The 21126-nt window shown below is 34.3% G+C and overlaps 1 protein-coding gene across 1 annotated transcript; it reads right to left on the bottom strand.

The window, feature by feature from the left end:
- Positions 1-13323: 13323 nt before the first annotated feature.
- Positions 13324-16930, bottom strand: tap (Basic helix-loop-helix neural transcription factor tap). The gene is made up of 2 exons (XM_076114948.1): positions 16785-16930; positions 13324-14664 (listed from the first exon to the last, which is right to left on the bottom strand). Exon 2 carries the CDS (start codon positions 14653-14655, stop codon positions 13444-13446), a length of 1212 nt encoding a protein of 403 aa, XP_075971063.1. The 5' UTR covers positions 14656-14664; positions 16785-16930; the 3' UTR covers positions 13324-13443.
- Between the last annotated feature and the right edge of the window lie 4196 nt (positions 16931-21126).

The following is a 21126-nucleotide window of genomic DNA, read 5'->3' as shown; positions in this document are numbered from 1 at the left end:
TTGTTTCTGTATAGTGTCTTTTATAAATGTACCAGTGAGTGTATGTTCTTGCAAACATTTCCAAAATTCTTTGATACAAAAAAGCATACGTTTAGATCAAAGTTTGCTTCAATTCTATAACGACTTGAAAAAGCAACAGCGAATTCCAACTTATTGTTTATTTAACCAACGGTTACACCAGCGAAGTTCACAAAAAATCAATTAATTTAATCCGTGTCCACAATAAATCATATAATTGTCTTTTTAACACATTGTCACAGTTAATCCTTTGAAATGCAAAGTAACAGTCAAGTGTGGCTGGTTTATTTTGAATATATAATTGCATTACATTGTTGAAGGTAAATAGTGTGAAGAGCGTTCAATTGATTCGTTGCGGTTTAAGGGCTAAGTTCTTTGGTTTTACGGGCGTGAATTTTAATACACATTTTTGTAATTATTTTTTGTTGGTAGAATGCTTTTTAGTATAAAAGGTAGATCCTCGTACGAAGATGGTGGGATGATTTAGACGCATTTGAGAAGGATTTTGGCGTAAAGAGTGATTTTGAACGAAAGGAGGGGCCTTTGCCCATAGTTGGACACTCAACAAGGCTAAGATACACAAAACAGAACATAACATTAAGATATTATAACATAAAAGCTATATAGGTTTTTATTCAACTATGTCTCTCAATATTTTGTAGCTTATAATTGTCGCTTTTGAAGTTTCCTACGTGATTTTTTGCACTGCAGCTTCGGTAACTCTTAAATCATTAGTTTTTCCTGTAGATGTCTATTACCTTATAATGTTTAAATTTTCGGTGCCACAAAATATTTAAAACTTATCAATACTGGTAATAGACTAAGTTCACAAAAGCTATATTTAAAAATAATATAAAAACATAAAAAATCCGCTCAACTTTGACAAATAACTGTCACCCGCCGCCCGTCATGGGGTAGATCAAACGATATCATTGAAACACGATCCTTATCACTGGATTATCGCTAATGTACCCAGATATCATCTTAAAAGAGGGATGAACACTTTTGACAAAATCCCGACGAAACTACGACTAAATGTATTTCAGCACCATCGCACCCTACTTTTACTATGGAGGCCTTATTTTGAAGAAACTGAAAGTTCAGAATAAATGGGTAATAGAGAGTAGAAAGAAAAGGTTCTATAGTAAAATAGCACCTGATGTTTTGTACTGCAGTACTTTCGTGGAGAAGAATTACTACATGATTCGTCTGCTACCCTAGCGACCTCTAGAAAATGGTGATGGAACTTGAAGAAAGGCACACAAACTATGTCTTCTAACGATACCTACGGTAGCATAATCATAGAAAAAACTAAGCAAACGATTCTATACTGTGAACAAATGAATAAAGCTGATCATTGAAGGGTCTGGACAGAAATATTAATCATATTGCAAAAAAAAACTTCGCAATGAATAATAAACAAGCAACGAATGAAAATAGACAGAATAATGTCGACGAAGTAACTGAAGGATTTATAAAGAATTGTATCAAAGTTAGAAAGGCATTGTTTAGTATTATACGGGAATTAACACGAACCTTTACTGCACCTTGGGGCCCATGATGGTCGAGGTTACACTGGCTGTGGTCTAACTAAGATTCAAAAGACATATTTTCAAATCGAATTGATTGAAGACAGCTGTTAAAATAGAAACCATATTACTATGTTTTAGTGCAAAAATATACTGTCTACCACAAAACCTATTTTTTTTAATAACCAAAATGTTACCTTTATACGATTGATATACAATGAGTTGAGTAGACTAGGTATCCCTAATAATCCCTACCATGTAAATAGGTATAGTAGCCATTTGGTTTTTGGAGTGCAATTTAGCTTCTTATTTCGTGCTTTGGGAAGACAATAAAAATGGAACTGGTTTACAACGATAAAAAGACTGCATGGTATCTGAACCAAATCAAAAAGCATCAGCTTGATTAAAGTTAAATCTATACTAATATTATAAAGCTGAAGAGTTTGTTTGTTTGATTGATTGATAATTCCAAGGACTACTGGTTCGAATTGAAAAAATCTATTTTGTGTTGAATAGACCATTTATCGAGGAAGGCTTTAGGCTTTATAACATCACGCTGCGATCATTAGGAGCGGAGAAGCAACGAAAAATGTTACAAAAAATGGAAAAATTATGACCCATTCTCTCTTATGTGACGAAAGCGAAGTTGCGCGGGTCAGCTAGTACTAACTAAAACAATTGTAAGTTAACAAGATAAAGCAGTTTTTTTTTTACTTTTAAATTCTATCTAGCAATAATAATAATTGATTGCTTACTGGTCTACCCATCACATTACATATGAATCCCCGAAGCCCCATCGGTGATGAATATCAAAGGGGCATCGCATTAAGCCTAGTTATCTGATCCGGATTACTCCGGTAAAAAGCGGTCATTATTCCGCCTCCATGGACCGAATGGGATTTTTTATTCGCGCGACACCTCCGGCTATTGTGACGTGGATTGGCACTGGAACGGAAAATTCTAATATTTGGGCATTTTTTTGAAGTTAAATAATTAATCGAAATATGTGGATTGTCTTACGACAGTACACGAGTTTAAGTATAGGATAGGCTTTCTGTAAATAAGAAAACAACAATTTACAGAAAATTGCATAAAGTACTTTTTAGGTAAGATAGGTAATTCTTACAATTTTGCAGTATTCGCCAATCATTCGCACAGTAGAATCGCACTAATAAGGCAGCATGCAACAAATATATTACTTTGCTAAATTTTCGCAACAAAACTTATGAGATATTCGCTTCATTCCTATTCATTTAACTGCACTACTGTATCTTTATTCTCCTGTTGGCAAACAGGAGAATAAAGATACAGTCGATGCAGAATTAAATATTAGTAAACATTATTGTGTTTCCTGATTTCGGTAGTTTTCATCATAACTTTCTCTACCATTTATTCCTATTAAAATCTACTAAACCATTGACCGATTGTCGGTGTCAAACCGTTTACCCTTATCACTTATATTCAACACCATAGCCGCCATACAACCCATCTGTCGCGATGCATCGATGCATTCCGAACAATGCTTCCATTCATAAAGCGATTTTTTATCGAAAAAATAGATTTTTGGAACCAAAAAACATGGAAAGCGTTTTGGTTGTAAATAGGGTATCAACGAGGGGAACCGTTTTCGGTTTTTGTTGACTAGTTGGTGCTCCCGGCTCTACTCGATTTTTAATCCATCGACTTCTTTTTAATGGCTTATATTACATCTCTATGGAACTGCTTATTAGATTTTTTGTAGATTGAATGAATATTATTTTTGAATATTTTTATTTTACATTTTACTTCTGGATTTTATAGAATAAACAATAAATATCTTATTATACACGTATTTTTACATAATATTAAGTCTACTATTCGTTAAACTATACATGAAAATTTTTGCTCCTGTTAAACTTTCGGACAATCATTCAGTCACTCTTACTACTTTACTTTTTTCTATACTAAAGGTACCAACTTCCAAAATTACTCTTTTAAAAATCAATAATATTGTAAAACTACAGTTATCCTCTCCCAATATCATGAAACTCCCTTACAATACGAAGTCAACTCTCCCATTGTATTCTGGCGGCACCTGGCACTGTATTGTGTGCACCCCACACAACTAAACTTAAGATTTAATTACTGCCTTTATGACCACCGCTCTTTGCTGCTACTGTTTGCTTTTATTACTGGGATACTGGGATTTAGGGACAAACTAACATTTATGATGAAACGTTATAGTAATTCTTTGAAATAAAGAAATAGTTTTAGGACACCAGGTTACTAAATTCAACACACTAGAAAGTTAATTCAAGCCCGTGAGCCCAAGAAAGTTTTACCCATTTTCTCATGGACAAACAGAGACATTTTGTGTGGAGGTATATTTACTGGTTAAAATAAAACCTAGGTAATAAAGAAATATCGGGTGGGATCAATAAGTGAATTGACCATACAACTACGGACTCTCTTCTTAGTTTTTTGACCGATGTAGAAGTAGGGGTAGCTTTTTATTCCATTTCGCCCAGTCTTTAACTTCGCTTGCTAAAACATTACACGCTTTTCTTGTCGTAATAGGCCTTAATAGGCGGTCTTGAGCCCTACAAGTCCACAGCTAGTCTGTTCATCATAAATCCATTCATATAACAGGATATCATAATAAGCATAAAATTCCCTAATATATCGTCAAAATACAAACTTTGCTTTGATTAAGCCGTGACAAGCGTAACATCGGCGTGTTATTGGTAAATTCGACACGCGTAGGAGTCGAACCGCAGTCATCTGATGCTTATTTGTGTTCATTTGACGCTATTTAGATGACTACTGGTTTTAGGCCACCCCCCTTGACACATTATTTTTAAATAAACATAAATATATATTATAATATAATATGAAGTTATGTTAATAATTTTCTTAATTTTTTTCAGTATTAAAACAGTAAAAGAAAAATAAATAAAAAATTGGAATGGATTTCACTTTTTTTAATCTTTGTTTTGATAATAACTTGTAAAATATAAGTTGGGAAACAAAATAACTAAATAACTAGAAAAGATCTTTAGATTATTATCACAGAAATAAAATCATAACACAACTGCCCCATCATGAGCCATAATAAAAATGACAAAAAGATACCCTCAATTGGGTCATATGTGTGATACTCAAATATCACTAAATAGCCACCAATCTGCGTATCATAAACAGTTTACGGTATTTGATGATACGACGCGTGCGAGTCGCGTGGCGCACACGTTTCAACACTTTCCCGCGCGTGGCGCTAGTGTAGCGTCAGTTATTTTTGTTGATATAATAATTATAATTTGCTGTAAGTAATATGAGGAGTGGATAAGTAGCAACAGCTGTGCGATGACCTATCAGATTAAGTTACGCTTGCCGAGGTTGGTTATAGTGTATGGCTCGTAAAATCTTAGTTTCCGGCTGTCATTTTAAAAGATCTTTAATTGTCATTATCACTAGTCAGAAGCCTGAAATTCTGACAACCCAGTTAAAGGCTAGGCTATAATTATTATGCAGTAAGTGATATTTAGGAAGAAATATGATATGAGCTATATAAGTTGCCGTGGCAGTAGCCGCCGTATATTTTCCTAAATCAACTTTAATTGCCTCTATTTACATAGATTTGGAAGTCACTAGTTTCTGTGTAATCCGGAACATAAAATTTATTAAATTCAAAACATAATATATCAAGATAATGTTCTGAATTCAATAAATTTTACTCTCCTAATAATTCAGTCAAGTTTTTTCTAATATCAACATTTATACGTCCGTAGAAACAAAAGAAAATACATATTTACATAGCTCATTACAATAAATCGCTTTTATTCTAACTAAAACTAGTTAACAATAAAAAAAAGCCTATCCATTTCAAAGCTAATCAATCTAGTAAGAAGCAAATATGCGTATAATTATTGCCACGTGTTGGCAACACCTACAGGCGGTATCAACTCTGATGAACTACCCTCAAGTGGACACGTGGCGGTGTCGTGTCGGCCTCGTGTCGGGCGCGTGTCGATGCTACTGATGCCCAGATTGGACAACAAGTGTTTGAGTGTTAATTAATAAGGTCTGTTGTATTTGAGACAGCTGTAAAAAAGATAGATGTGGAATTGTTTGGTTTATGAGAGAAGAAAAAGAATGATTCTTAAAAAGTGAAAGAGAAGACAGAGAGTCGTAGAAACCAGTTTTCCTTTTGAACATCATTACATAATATTAAGTTAAGAGACTTTTTATAGTAACCCCGCGCCTGTTTGTCTTACGGTTTGCAATACACAAAACAACTGAACATATTTTTATACGGTATTTACCAATAGTTAGAATTATTCTAAAGAAAGGTTTTTTGCATGACTTGCAAAAGTTAACCTTTGACCCGCCGATTTTTTTTTCGGCGGGCCGTAAGCGTTAATTAAGGATCAAAGTATAAAATAAACTATCCCACGACCACAATCGGTACTTATAACTACACTCAGTACTTTAACACAACTTATATCATATCCCACACAAATATGACAAAATTATAACCCGTAATAAGTAGTCACTTAGAATCGACATGTCACTAAAATCCGTGAGAATTTCTGCCACTTTTTTACTACGCAAATAAATGTATAATCCGTGGTCCTAAATAGACACTTCAAGTGCCACCAAAAGGTCGAATAATCGGTACTTTTGCTACTTTTTGCCACTAAAAGTGACACGCACAAGCTCAAGTGGGATAACATTAACAATTACATGGTATTTAAAAAGCTGTTGAGCTTTGATAGGGTTAATTTGATCTTTGTTAAACGTGTGAAATATTTTTTGAGTATCTGATTTCGAATCATCTTGTTGAAGTGCTTTTATTATGATTTTAATAGTCGTGAGAAAATTGTATCTAACACTATAAATACAAGTAGTTTTTTTGTTAGTGTATATGTTACTGTAAAAGCCCGAACTGTGGTAAATCCTAAGATTTTCCGGTAAAACCTAAGATTTACCAACTCTCAATGGTAAAAGTCCGAAAAAGCCAGAGTTTAAAAACTATGTTACGATATATAAAAAAATCCTCCTTCATAACTATGTTTATAACTATTTCACGGTATAATTATATACTGTGACATAGTTATAAAGAAGGAGTTTTGGGCATAGCGACATGGGTAGGTTAGGTTAGAAGGCTAAGGTGGGAGCGAGCGAAGCGAAGCTCCCACCTTAGCCTTCGTGGTTATTTTTTTTTAACCACCCAGAAGGAGGAGCCCCGCGAAGCGGGGCTCCGGCGACATCTCGATATCATTAAGTGAATATAGGTAAAAGTTCGAAATAAAAGAATTGTTCGGACTTTTACCATTGCGAGTTGGTAAATCTTAGGTTATACCGGAAAATCTTAGGATTTGCCACCGTTCGGGCTTTTACAGTAACATATACATATCCCGCTGCTGGGCCTTACCAATTTTTTTACAAATGTAAAAAGAAATTGTAGATACTCAGGAAAGATTTTTCGTACGATTTTTCCGGGTTTCAATTACAAAGGAGAATGGGCAAAATAGTATGGAGCCTGGGCGATCCGCGGCCAAACTTGATTTTTTGTTTTTTTAATGTAGTTTAGTCCTATAATTACCGTGTAGAAGTTTTATTGCCGCGACGCACTTATATGACGAACAAAATACATTTTTGTTTTTGAGCACTTTTAATAGTATAAAAACATATTTTTGGCTTATATTCGGAGATTAAATAAAAAGTACTATTCATATTATTGCATACAAATATAGACATTATTAATATTCGAACAATCATAACCTGTAAATATATAAATATCGTAACAAGTAAACATCTTGCTCTACTATAATATATTCACTGAGACGACTTATCTGTCTTGAATGCTCAGCTTAAAAACGAGGCGTTCATAGCCAGTTGCGCTCACAGGTCGGTAAACGATCTGTTGGTTAAGCAACCGTTGGCGCTGTCATTCTATAGATGGGTGACCGCATTGGTATTTGAACTGAGCTTCTCCGTGCTTCCGAGGGCACGTAAAAAGTCGGTCCCGGTTGTTGTCAACTAAGATAACATTCGGGCGGCTTGAACAACTTTGAAACTAGGTGAACCATATGATAGATAGATACGAGTTACGATTATTGTTCATTTTGATGGCATTGCAATCGTTATAAGAAGATGTAACGTTATTACACAACATTAAATGCATTACAGACACGAAATAATTGTATTTGTTCTATGAAATTCCATTATATATACATGTCAATATATTGTTTCCTGAAAGGATTGCAGCGAAACGTTCTTAGTAAAAGTTGTTCCTAGTTATCATTACTTTAATTTGACACTACTTTCATTAATGGCCGCCGACCGCCCAGGAGTGCCCATTCTCCTTTTGTGTATTTTCAAAAGAAAGTGGCCGAATCAAACACTCCACAGTCAGCTGCGAAAGATCACTGATTCCACATAATATGAATTTTGTACATCTCCGCCAAACGCGAAACTTGCATACAAGACTCTTTACTAAGTTGTTAAACTTTCTATAAGAATGGACCATGAACAAAGTTTCAATATTACAGTAGTCATTCCTTAATTCCGTTGGCTATTACAAACTATGAACCATCCAGGTGCTTTACGCTGTTTCGTTGAATATAGACCAAAAGCCAACCATAACAAAACATTTTAGTTTTATGTCTATCTAAAATCGAAACCCGTCACACATTCGCTTGATTACACGAACAACATTTTATGATACAAAGTTTCAAACAACATGTTTTAAAACAAACCTTTAAACTTTGGACTTAGACTTTGAACTTAAACTAACGATGTTTTTACGCAATTTAGCAGCCTGATACGGATCATCTCTCGTTTTTTCTTAATCTATTTAATTTATTTATTGTATTTTACCACTAATCCTTGAATACAAACTAGCTACAGATGCACCCCCCGACTCTGATAACGTAACTTCTATTATTTCAACAAACAAACACACAAAGATACAGTTAGTTTTCAATCAACTTCGAGTACCGACCACTATAACAACGTACCAAATGTTGTAGTTGCTGACAACCCTAATATTACAAGTAGTTTGAAAATACACCGTAGACTACGAGGTATAGAGATCAAATTCTATTGTCGAAAATTATTTGTGATATGAGATGCAGTGGATAGAATTTTAGACTCTCTGTGTAATGCCATACGGTTGGTTTTCGGTTGTATTGGTGTTGTGAATAAAAGGTTCTCAAGTGTTTACGGTTGGTGTAGAATAAATCTATCAAGTATATTGGATGCAATGGTTTTGCTTGTCCGAAGTTAGCAGTTGCGCTTGTGGTCATCTTGTTTTAGACCTGTCGATTTTATGTAATTTTCTGCGCACAGATTACTCGTAATTTTACTTTTAACTACTAACTTTTATTTCAACTACATAAAACGCAACACGTGGTTAAATGGATATTATATCCATGATATTCCAAAAAAGGCTAATTTCTAAAATGGATCACACTCTGGATTTTTCTGCAATCAAATATTCAAAATATGAAATATGCAGGTTAAAACTACGATATGTAATTTAAAAATATAAGGAGATTTTTGGGCCTGGGTTACTGGGACTACGGCGTAGCACTAGAAATATTCATGATATTTTAAGTCTCCGTAGCAGATAGAAATATTTGAGTCTGGTGCAAAATAATAAAAATATTTCGGTGGCCACCAAAATCTATTGATCGACCACACAATCAAATATTTATAAATAATTTATAATATTTGCTTTACGTCAAATCACTAAGCTCTTCTCCCTAACCAAGCACAACCAATTTAACTAGACCTTCACCAACCCGCAACTTTCCTTTCATTGGACAAATTTTATTACTACTGAGTAGGGAACTGGAGGTCTTTCATAGCTGGTCATTATCTTTTTATGTTATTATTTGATTTTGATTCTTATGTGTGTATATTAAGGCGTAATTTTCAATGGTAATTGGGTTACAGATTCAGTGTCAGCTGTACAGCCAATTTGTGGTGATGCCAATTCATCTTGTGGTATTAAGTGAGAAGAATGACAAAATTGATACTTCTACATATTAGTTTAATGTTTGGGATTAGATATATTGGCTCGTATGTATATTTTATTGATGAAATATTTTTTATATTGAATTTAAGGGTCTGGAGTTAAATTCGAAATAGGCAATAACATGCCTGCGTCGATTTTACTTGTTTATTATTCAATTTTGGTCCTATGCTTTACTACAGATAGTTTTTAACAGTTAAGTAGATTTAAATTTCAATATTGGCTTAAAAGGTACGAGTTATTCATAAGTTATATTTAAGTAGGTAGTATTTCTAGCAATTACGGATACAAATACACAAGGTTTATACATGCAAGAAACACACAAAATACTTACAGTCCAGATTAGGTATCCATTCTGGTATATCCACAGTATACACTTGAGCAAAGATATTACAAAAGGAAAATTATAACGTCTAACCTAACCATAATGTCAGTTGTCTGCTATAACGAGATTTTATAAGTACCCGCGCCTATTATTATAATTCTCTTTCCTCTTCAAAACAAACCAACCCTATAACTCAATTAAAATACTCCACCACTGAATAAAAATCGAATAAAACACCCTACTACAGGAGTTTAAACAAATACCCTCATATGGGCTTAGTTGGACAAAGTACACATGCCTCGAGGCGCAGATGAATATCAAATAGAAGTAACAAACATACAAACATGGAAGCAATTAGCCCACGGCCAGCTCTGGACATCTGATCAGGACATGTGTGTTTGAACTGGGGTTTTTTGTTTAAAATATACTCGCTGGTAGTGAACGGAGTTTGTGGACCGTAAATTATTTGTTATGAGTTGAACAGCATTACTTTTTTATTTATACTAATACTACAATTGAAAAAAAATACTGTCTGCCTGTCTACATGTTTGCTTGCCTCTAACTTTGTCTGCAAGAGTAAAAGATTAGAAATAAGCCATACTAATGATTCTGAGTTACTTATTTTTCTTCAAAAATCAAACCTATAAGGACTGAAATAGGTCATTATAAGTTAGTATATGGTCGAAGCCAGCTAGTTTTGCAATAAATTCACAATGAAACCCGGCAGCATCGAAAAGTTCGTCGATTCGAGATGATTGTAACAAAATTGATTGGTTTTACCCACATTCCCCGCAGCAGGGGTGGAATGCATCGGATTAACGGTCGCAGAAACTGCCGCAGATTGTGGGGAGATATTGCTAAGTACCGCATTTACTAGCTCAAATTAATCTGCGAGATTTAATGGCGTTAGATATGGAATATTAGGAAATTTTGATTGTCATTTAATAACTTACGAAGTATTTTTTGGCTAGAATATTTGAAATTTTGACTACCAGAATGGCAGAATTGTATAAGAATGTTGTGTTAAATCAATGTTTTATTAGTTTTGAATCAATCTGGAAAGTCTAGTTTAGGCAACTTTAACATTACGTTTACCTCTTGAAATGGGTTCAAATATAAACAGCTTAGTAATTACTTAAAACTCAATAAAACCACACCACGGCCTTTAGTTCTCTACTAGGTCCCACCATTATTTACTTTTTTATCGATCAAAAGGTTACTACATAAACAAAACAAAGAACATAATTCAAATCATCTTAACCAAAAATCTTTTCCAAAATCTACAACTGTTTACGATATACTTTCCCCATTTCTAACTCAAATCTCTAATTACAACCCCGTCATCCCAATTTCAACCCCACCACGCTCAACTTTAGCTTGCTTTTCCTACAAAGATAACGATTGAGGGGCTCCTAATATTTAGTTGGTATACCAGCCGTGATAATCCGTTGGTCTCGGCCACATTGTGTGTGGACACGGCTGATGTACTGTGACATTGGCTCTAGTGTCAATGAAGGTAAATAAACGTGATGATGCTGATTTTATTTTTGGTAAAGGTGTGGTTTTACCTGATTGTTTGGGGTATTTGTTTTTGTTTTATGAGGTGTCGATTATAGATACGAAAAAACTTTGCGATATCGTTTACCCTGATTTTGGAAGGTATTTGTTTTTGTTTGATGTGATTTATAGCTACAAAATAGCTTATTGTGTCTAAAATGACATAAAACATACAAAATGGGAGTTTAAGTTTTGCCTCACTGGCACTGTAAGAGTCTATGTCATCAATTTTCATCGTTAGGGTCGGTAGGTAGGCGATGGATGAAAGTGTAAGAAAGCTTTTCCTAGGACAACTTTATCGTGTTGTTCTACTATTTACGATAATTATCGCAGTCTTTAAAACTTCTCTTAATTGTTGATTTTCAAAGAGCATATTAAGAGTGCTTGTCTAGCTTGTCCCTAGAATATTTTTTTTTTCATATTAGTTTCTTTACAAGAGCCTAAAACTCTTTCTAACCTACTACTTCAAAATCTACACAACTTTGTTATTCGTGTTACAGGCATTGCCGGCTCTTAATACTTACGTTTATTATTACACTAGTCACCAATTTCAAAGGCATCCTGTAAAAGCAAACGTCACACCGAAACAAAAGCAATCAACTGCATCGGAAGCTTATATCCTGTTTGCACCATTCAATCACGTCAAACTACCGACTCTACGCAATGGTGCGTGGCGAATGCGCAGATTTGAGCTATAATTATTGTAATTTGGTTACGACAGTTGGACGCCAGGTGACATATTATGATAAATTGCTTTATGTATAGTACAAGTCTGTGACAGGGTAGTTTTGATTTGAAAATTTCGGGTTTTTTGGGAAATATTCGATACCATCTGAGAGATGCTAACGAAAAGTGATGAAAATCAAGGGCACGATCTTTCGAATACTGACTGATACAATCTATTCTGCGTTAATAGTTATTTTCTACATTGACCAGGGAGAGTTTAGTGTTGAGTATAGATTGATAAGTCTCTTCTGGTCTGAGATGACTTATCTATTCTAAGTACTTCAAAAAACGATTAGAGCTTGAGTAATACTCATTCAATGTGTAGGTGCCTTTAAAAAATCCTAACTTGGCTTTACATTTTAACCTTTGACCGTTAAAAATAAAATTGCAACATATCCAATTCGGCGCAAAACTAATGGTTTTCATTTCGATCCCATAACTATACAATATAGGCGACTAGGCGTATGACGAAAAAATATGACATCTAAATAATTGGAGCAAACACGTAGCGAACAATAAAGGCCGCAACGAATTTCCAAAGCAAACATTAGTTTTCGAAAATCGTAACTCGATCCAAAACGGGTGCCCCTATTTTTGACCAACCAACATATCAAAACACTTTAAATGAACTTTATGTCTAACTATATAAGGTTGGTTTTGCTGTAACTGGGTGTGGGGTTAAATTGGGGATTTTTCTAAAGGGCCTGAACAAAGCTGCCATAGGGGTGCACATAAGCATTCACAACTTTTCGCTCTTTAGCTTGTATTGTTCCTATTTGATTTATATTCATGGTCTTTACTTGTATTATTACGCAGTGGTAAATCATGCGTCAATTCCTCCCTTACTGCGAAACTGGGCTACTGTTTAGTTGCTATTGTTTAAGATCTGACGGCAGATTGATGGGCTATTATTATTATTTTATTTCATCTTTGTGAACGATCTTAGTCTATGAGAATGTTGACTAAGACATATTGTATTGATTACTGAACCTATAAATCGTAACCTAATTTGGAATCGTTTAAAGAAACCGTAGTAGATTTATCTATTTATCAGCCAATTGTAAGTACAAAAATAAAACAAATCTTTACAAAATATAAAAAAGTATATTTATTTCACAAAAATGACTAGCGACATAGACTTTTACAAAACCAACTTACAACTTACCCTATACTAAGCTTATTGTCTTTGGTATAATACAATGTTTTGCTTATTCTACACTTGTATATTTATATAAAAAATATTTTGTACAATATAAATGACTAGTTTATCAAATTTGAGCGTTCACAACACTTGGGGCCCTGTTATAAAAGTTTCTGTAACATCTTTGATCATTATAATAATAATTACTATGTAAATACTCATTAGTATCGCCTGTATAACAATTCGTTTCATTATATCCATACATAGAGTTATATTTAGCATAATTGTAGTCTTCAGTCTTCTCATATTTCCTGTTCTTCGCAGTTTCGAAAGCATTTTTGAATATCTCGTAATTCTTCTGATTGAAATATTCTCCTGGCATATTGTTAGCCTCGTATCCCCTTTCAAATCTTCCTTCGTTGTATGTACTAGTTTCAGTTCTTTGGTAATAATAGTTTTGTTGGTTCATATCTTCTCCAAAACTCGATGGATGTGTAAAGAAACCTGTTCCAGTCGTTGAAGTAATACAATTCCCACCTTTATTATTAACAGATACAGTTACGTTCCCTACGTTTATAAGTACTCCTTCAGACGTCTGCATAAAGTTTGAGCCGTTAGCAAACGGCCTGCTGAAACCTTGAAAGTTACGATAACTACCATCGTTAAGTTGCCCTTCAGGTTTATTTGGAACTGAAAATATTTCTCTGAAAGCATCTTTGGTTATTTTTTCACCAGTCGTTGGATAATTTTGTAGTCCTTCTATAGTCTGTCCAGAGTTGATATTGTCTAAAGATTCTAAGGTCTGACTAAGTGCAAAGATGTAGTTGTGAGCGAATCGTAACGTTTCAATCTTCGTCAGCTTTGTGTCTTCAGGGAATGTAGGTAGGACACATCTTAGCCTGTCCAAAGCTTCATTCAACATATGCATTCTATTTCTCTCTCTGTCGTTTGCCTTCATTCTTCGATTCCGCTTTATCTTCATCAATTGAGTTGGGCTTTTGCACCTCGAGATCCTATTTTTCCCATTTGCGTATTTTCTTTTTGGCTTATTCGGGTCTTTTGGCTTCTTATCTTTCTTGGGAGTAGAAGTCGTTTGAACATCATTTTCGAATGTCTTAACATCTAATGGGTCGGTAAAAGCATCGTATTCTTCAAAGAGTTTTCTTCTAACATCTTTGTTAGGTGTTAAAGATATCCCTAGGTCTGAATTGTCGTGTTTGACAGGTGTGTTGTTGTTGGACGCTGCGAAGGAGTCGGTGTAAGATCTGTCGAAGCCGGAGTCAGTGCTGCAGACGCTGTCGTTGAAGTCGCAGTAGTCTTCGAAGTCGGTGCTAAACATTGTGGGAATCTGGAACAATAAAAATATTTGTAGTTAGTAACTATCGCAAACAGGTTTAGTTTGGGTAAACAGGTAATTATTATACTGAGACTATATCTAATAAACCGTATGAAAGCGAGATGATTTTCAGATGCCCACATAATGTCTTATCTTAATTTCCATCTCACTTCATTAATATACTTAAATGTATAACAAATAATGCAAGAGCGTAACTAACATTAACGAAATTAGAATTGTTTAAATCGTAAAATATCACGCCTTTGACATCAACAAAGTCATTACATTTCCGTCCATTTTTTCTCTCTCCATACACTTTCTACTGTTTATTTCCGACCCTCTATTTGTCTTGCACCAATTACTACGCCGGGCAGCGACAGGTGAGGCACCCTAGTGTTCGCGTGACCAGCGCAGGAGTCAGTTGAACTTTATCACTTCCCATTTCCGGACAGATTTCCGTATTAGGGGCACTCCACTACGCCCTACAGATTAATCATTGGGTATGACAGACAGACTGGCGGACATTATATTTTCGTAAAATAAAATCTTTACTTTTCAAACTGTAACTGAAACTGTAAGACTCTCGAAGTTACCTAAAAAATCGAGTAATTATAATAATTATGAAGGCTTAGTCATAGGCTGATCATAGCTTCAAAGGCCACCTGTACTACAACCTGTCTTCGCGAGATTTCCTTTATATTCATGGACTGTTTTATCATTGGACATCTCATTTGAATTATAAATAGACCCGTTTATGTTTAATGTGTAGGTGGTGTAGCCTCTGTCCTATGTACTAAGGATAGTTCAAGAATTTGGTACAATTAAAATTATGTGCTGGATCTTTGCTTACGTGAAGGGGACTATGAAGATTGCACTAATCATCGAGAATAGATACGATCTATGTCTTTTAAAGAAATTACTGCGTCGACGCTATGGACGAAACCTGGTAGTTCTATTCAAGTGATCCTAAACTAAATTATAATAATATTTATTAACCAATCATTTAATAAAGCTTGTAATACAAAGTTAATCAGAAGGGTGTAAGCACGTGTGCGACACCTGTGTCCGACACGCGTCCGTCACGCGACGGACACGCGTCACGACCCGTAACGACCACTCACCGTGACGATAAGTTAATTGTTGTCTGATTGTTATTATATTATTGTTTTGTTATGTTTTAAATGGTTGTTTGTGGTTTGGCTTTAGTGCTACGGTTGTTTAGTATAGTAGGAGATTTAAATTAATTGAAAAGGTTTTGTTTTTTGGTGAATATGGTTGCAATTGCGGGACTGGTTGTAAGTATGATATGATATTGCGTATTTGAGATTAGGATGCTTATGAAAGCTTCAGTGGAGAGCTTGAGACTTCATGTTAATATTAATTGCGTTATAAGTATCATAAACGACAACACACTACGCAAGCCGATCAAGTTAAGCGCGGCACCAAGAAAAAAATACCAGTAGCTGAGATATAAAGAGAGAGACGCGTAAAAATGCGTATCTGGCCAAAAAAAAATTTGAACTTCATTAAAATTGAGTAGGTAGGTACTTATGCAACATATAGTGCTTTCAATGTCAAGTGCTTGGAATCTGGTAGGCATTATGGACAACTTAATTATAGCGGCTAATTTCCTTGTTAATAAGGACGTCGCTACTAAGTATAGTCAAGAATAATTTCATATTTAGGTATTATGTGCAATAGGTACTAAGTTAGGCACTAAGTTATTTCTGGGCAGGTAAAATTTACATGGTTATTTTAACAGTAGTCGCAATAATTATGCGTAACTGTGCAGAAATTATCGTATTAAAGCACAGTTATAAGGTGGCTTTATAAATATTTTGAAAATTCTTCATCTATTTTTGATTTGGTATCATTAAAATCAAATTGGCTTATAATTCCGTGAAAGGTACCAGTTCACCTTTACCTAAAACTAATGCCTAACCCTTAGGTAAAATGATACAATCCATGAACTCTTTCAGATTACGCTTTCAGGACCGAAACTTAAGGTTTATATTGTAGTGATTATTGTATTAAAAATATTTATTTAATCATTTTAAAGACCTTGTTGACCCTAAATCTTAAATACTCAACAAATAAAAACCACAAATGAATTTAAAAAGATATCAACTCACTTTTCAACAGCCTTAATCACCTCCCACTATCACACACAACACTAACACAAAAATACTTTATTAAAAAAAATATCAATTTAAAAATCTATTTGTTTTTGTCCATGACTAGTGTTGGGTAACAGTGTGCGTAGCGCGCGTGCGTCGTAACTGCACTGTGGGCCGGGACGTTTTGTGTTCAGCTTTATGGTCTACGATAGGGCAAGGGTCCTGTGGGACGAGGCCACGCCCATTACGCATTTGAAGTTTGTTGCCGAGTTTTGTTTTAGTTTAAATACCTAGTTTCTACGTGTATGTAAAGAACTTAATACATGACCTTACAGGATTTTATGTTTTTACAAAATTCTTGTAAGTTTTCGTTTTAGTAAGGTGGTGTAAATTTTACATGAATGCTCTCTGTGTCTTATATTACATGTACAAAATATTGAACTACGTGAAATATTTAAACAGCAAACTATTTTACCCATAGATATTAAATTGTTTTGAAATCAACATCATTTTCTTATTTTTATGAAAGTCCTAAGTAAAACTCCTGCGCGTAATTTAGGTAAAATATTTATTGTAAATTTTTCGAATTGCTGTATATTGGCGAAGCTATCTTATATAAAATATTCATCTGTATATCTCCATATACATACATATAAAAGTCCACAAATATTTTAAGCAACCAAACATTTCAGAGGTACGTTAACGCAGGCTTAAAATTTTAGCACTATCGATAACTAATAAAATATTGAAGCCCAAAAAATCCACATTCAACCCTTGCACTGCCTTACTGTACCAACGAAACGCAATAAAATAATCTAGTTAGTCCGCCACCTTACTTTCGTCTCGCTATAATTTATTTAATAGTGTAATAGTCCGTGCAAACTGCACGTTTTTTATTGCAAACCCTTTGTTGTTATTGACATTCAATAAATTGTATCAATGTTTGATCAGACACGCTTTGGGGATGTTTGCGTAGGATTCTGGTGGACGGTTTTTTTGTTACTACTATAGTCATCCTTCCTTGAATATTTTGAAAAATTCTTGGACCTTCATATACTTGACCGTAATGTCGGGCAATAAATAAGGTATCATAAATTGAAAAATCTCATTAGGTACGTTTAATAACCGTTACCGATTTAGAAAATATTATGTGTACAAACCGCGATGGTTTATAAACCCTAATGATGGTGGTATTTTAGTAATAGGTTAATAATTAAAATACTTGTAGGAGGAAAACGTTACAATTGAGGCTTTGTTTAAAGGTTTTCAATAATTAGCTTATTATAGTTCCGATAATTTTCAGAACTTAAACCTAGTATTGGTTGAGGTATAATTAATCTCTGTCTTAAGAATAACGGCAAGACCAGATGTTCATAAATTTATAAGTGATCTCTAAAACGATGTCAGCCTTCTCTGGTTCGGTATTTTTATCCATGTGTTCTTTCAAGGTTTGATTTTCTAGCACATTACCAACTTAACCGTGATTCGTTATATAGTTTCCGGGTGATTGATTAACAAACATACATACAAAGCGAACGTTTTAACGCCAAATGTTACCGGTCACGGATCAATAGCGATTCCTTGTAATATGGTGACAAACTGCGTCACGGTGAAAGGGTTAGAAAATGGGTAATAATAGGTGAAATATTATTGGTAATAGTTGGCAATAGGCAATAAAAAATATTTAGTATATAGATCTGAAATAAATAAAATAAAATAAATAAATATCATTGGACAACTCACACACGGTCATTTGATTCCAAACTAAGCTTACTTATATAGATACATTAACATCCAGGCTCAGAACAAATACTCATGCACAACACACAAATATTTGTCCCGGGTGGGATTCGAACCCACCACACGCGGCGCTTCGGTTATTGCGGCGAGGTGACCACTTAAACCACTGCGCCAAACGTGCAGTTGAATAAATTCGATATTGCTATAAAACTCTTGCTCAAATAATGTCCTACAAAAAAAAACCCTGTACATAATCTGAACGAAAGTAAACATTTAATACGATTTTAGTTTCATTAATAGTAGTCATGAACTAATATTAGTGCTGTTAACAGAATAGCTTAGGTACTGCTTAGGTACCGAAACTAAAGAATTGCTGAAAGAAAATAGCGTAGGTAAAACTTTCACAATTTACATATTAATTAATAAAATTATAATTTTCTCTGGTCTCTGTCTACACCTACGGGAAGAAGGTGTATTATCCTACGCATGTATGCTTAATATTTTGTTGGAATTAAGATATAAAATTTAGATCATCGAATACCTTATATTAAAATCTACAGGTGGCTTTAAAATCTCGCTAACGGCCCCTTGATCTCAAAATTATAGCAGTGCAGTTTAAAATAATAAATAAAGAGTGAACGTTAGGGGGCAGCACTTTAGTTACTTTGCAGTCGCCACGCTTGAGAGCCCATGAATGCATTAATGTTCCTACATGTGTACCATGTTGAAGGGTTAATATTGTGATTTTAGTGAGGTGAATACGATGTCGATATTTTTTGTAATGCGTTTAATGTAACTCAGTAATGCGTTTATACAATAATAGTCAACTTAACCAACTTTTATCGACAGTAATTTTAAAATATATTAAATTCTTCACTGTTAACAAAATTATTCCGGATAATATCTAGAGACGTTAAGGCAGTTTTGCACCAACATAATACTAATAAACCATTTAGTATGGTGGTCATTTTTGCAAGAGACTATCAGTCACTGAGCATTAAAAAGATTTCTGTGGAAAGCGATCTCTCTCAAAGTACCTTAAGAAACAAGCAGAACTATTTTATGGTTTTCTTTACCCATATTTTTTTTGGATTGTCAAAGAGTGTAAGTACAAAATATCGACAGTCCACCATCCCTATGATGTAGCACAAAACAACCCCTTACCGCGCCCCTCGTGCCGCCAAACACGGCTCGCCACCGAGCATAATTCTGCGGACTTAACCCGTCACTGCGAGTCTGTGATAATTACGCGCTTGTTGCGGACTTAGCGCTCACAGCGGACTAATCTGATTCAAGATTTTATTAGTTTCATTGAAATGGTTATTGTTAGGATAGAATACTACAATACATATTTTCCGTAGGAGTGGATTTCTTCCTCCCTATGGCATAGGTTTTCTTTCTTACGACAATACATGCTCACATTGCATATAGTTTATTGATGAAGTAGATGCCATACCTACTTTGAAAAATATTACAACAATTTCGTTTGATTCATATTTTGTTGTGTCACATCGGTTTGTTGTGCATTCTTGTCGACTCCGCGAAAAACTTGTAGTACTTTATTCACTGGTTTTCGAAGAGCCATTCAAAAATGTGTTTCTAATAGGAAGTCATCTAATAAAATAAAAATGTTTCCGTGCTCTAATATCAAAAGCAAACCAAATTAAAATCGTACAGCTAATATTGAGCTCAAACAACAAATAAAAACATTTTAAATCCAAAAAATATTTACCTATACCATCGCAATAACACGACGTTAATCTTTTAAATATTAAAACATTTATACAGAAGAGTTTCATAATCCTCACTGGTAGAAAAAAACTCCATACATCATCTATTGTTAGGGGCCGTTTTAAAATGTTAAAAAGTTTTGTTGTTAAGGGCTTATCCCAAAGGGTTGTAAATAATGACGGTGCAAGTCTTTATAGAAAACTAAACGGTCGCTAAAAGGGTTGCCTTTCAAGCTGAGTGCGTGTTAAAAAAATGCGTTTTTCAAAAGGAGGTGTAAAATTACTGTTATACTTACTGTATTTTCTAGTTTTATTTGATATAAAAATTAAACTTATTTTTTTAATAAAAATTATGTCACGATGCACAAAATTAAGTTGCGTATTCCCCTGCCGGTCTTTAATTTGGTTCTATTACCAAGTTGACGTAAAAAGTAGTAGCAGTAAACTATCATATGTAAGACATAGCTCTGAGCTTCAAATGTTTCAGGTATCTACCAAATCTAATTTTCATTTTCTCTTTCCTTATTTAATAACTTTTGAACTGAAATTCACACTATAGTATTTATATTTAAAAAATGTGTCATTTGAAACATTCAATTTTAGTGGCTTGTCGATCGCGTATCATCGTTGCTCACACATTGTACCGCTATCCTACCGTGTTCTGCATATCAAATGCAACGAACATGACGTTATCTTGACACATTATTGACAAGACGTCAAGATTTGACACTCACATTTATATTATTAACAAAAAATACCATTATAACGACAAAAAAGCTATCGAAATCCCTTATTCGGCCGAAACAATTACAAGTAAAGAGAAAAAATAATTAAAACACAGTACAATGTTATTGATAAAGCCGTGAGAATAATATTCTGAAGTCCAG

The sequence above is a fragment of the Anticarsia gemmatalis genome, chromosome 5, assembly GCF_050436995.1.
Source record: "Anticarsia gemmatalis isolate Benzon Research Colony breed Stoneville strain chromosome 5, ilAntGemm2 primary, whole genome shotgun sequence".
Taxonomy (NCBI): Eukaryota; Metazoa; Arthropoda; class Insecta; order Lepidoptera; family Erebidae; genus Anticarsia; species Anticarsia gemmatalis.
The sequence above is the reverse complement of the archived record's forward strand: the minus strand, read 5'-3'. Positions and strand labels throughout refer to the sequence as shown.

What these genes read in the sequence shown, in the direction of transcription:
- tap (XM_076114948.1), bottom strand. Translation starts at nt 14,655, where the DNA reads ATGTTTAGCACCGACTTCGAAGACTACTGCGACTTCAACGACAGCGTC.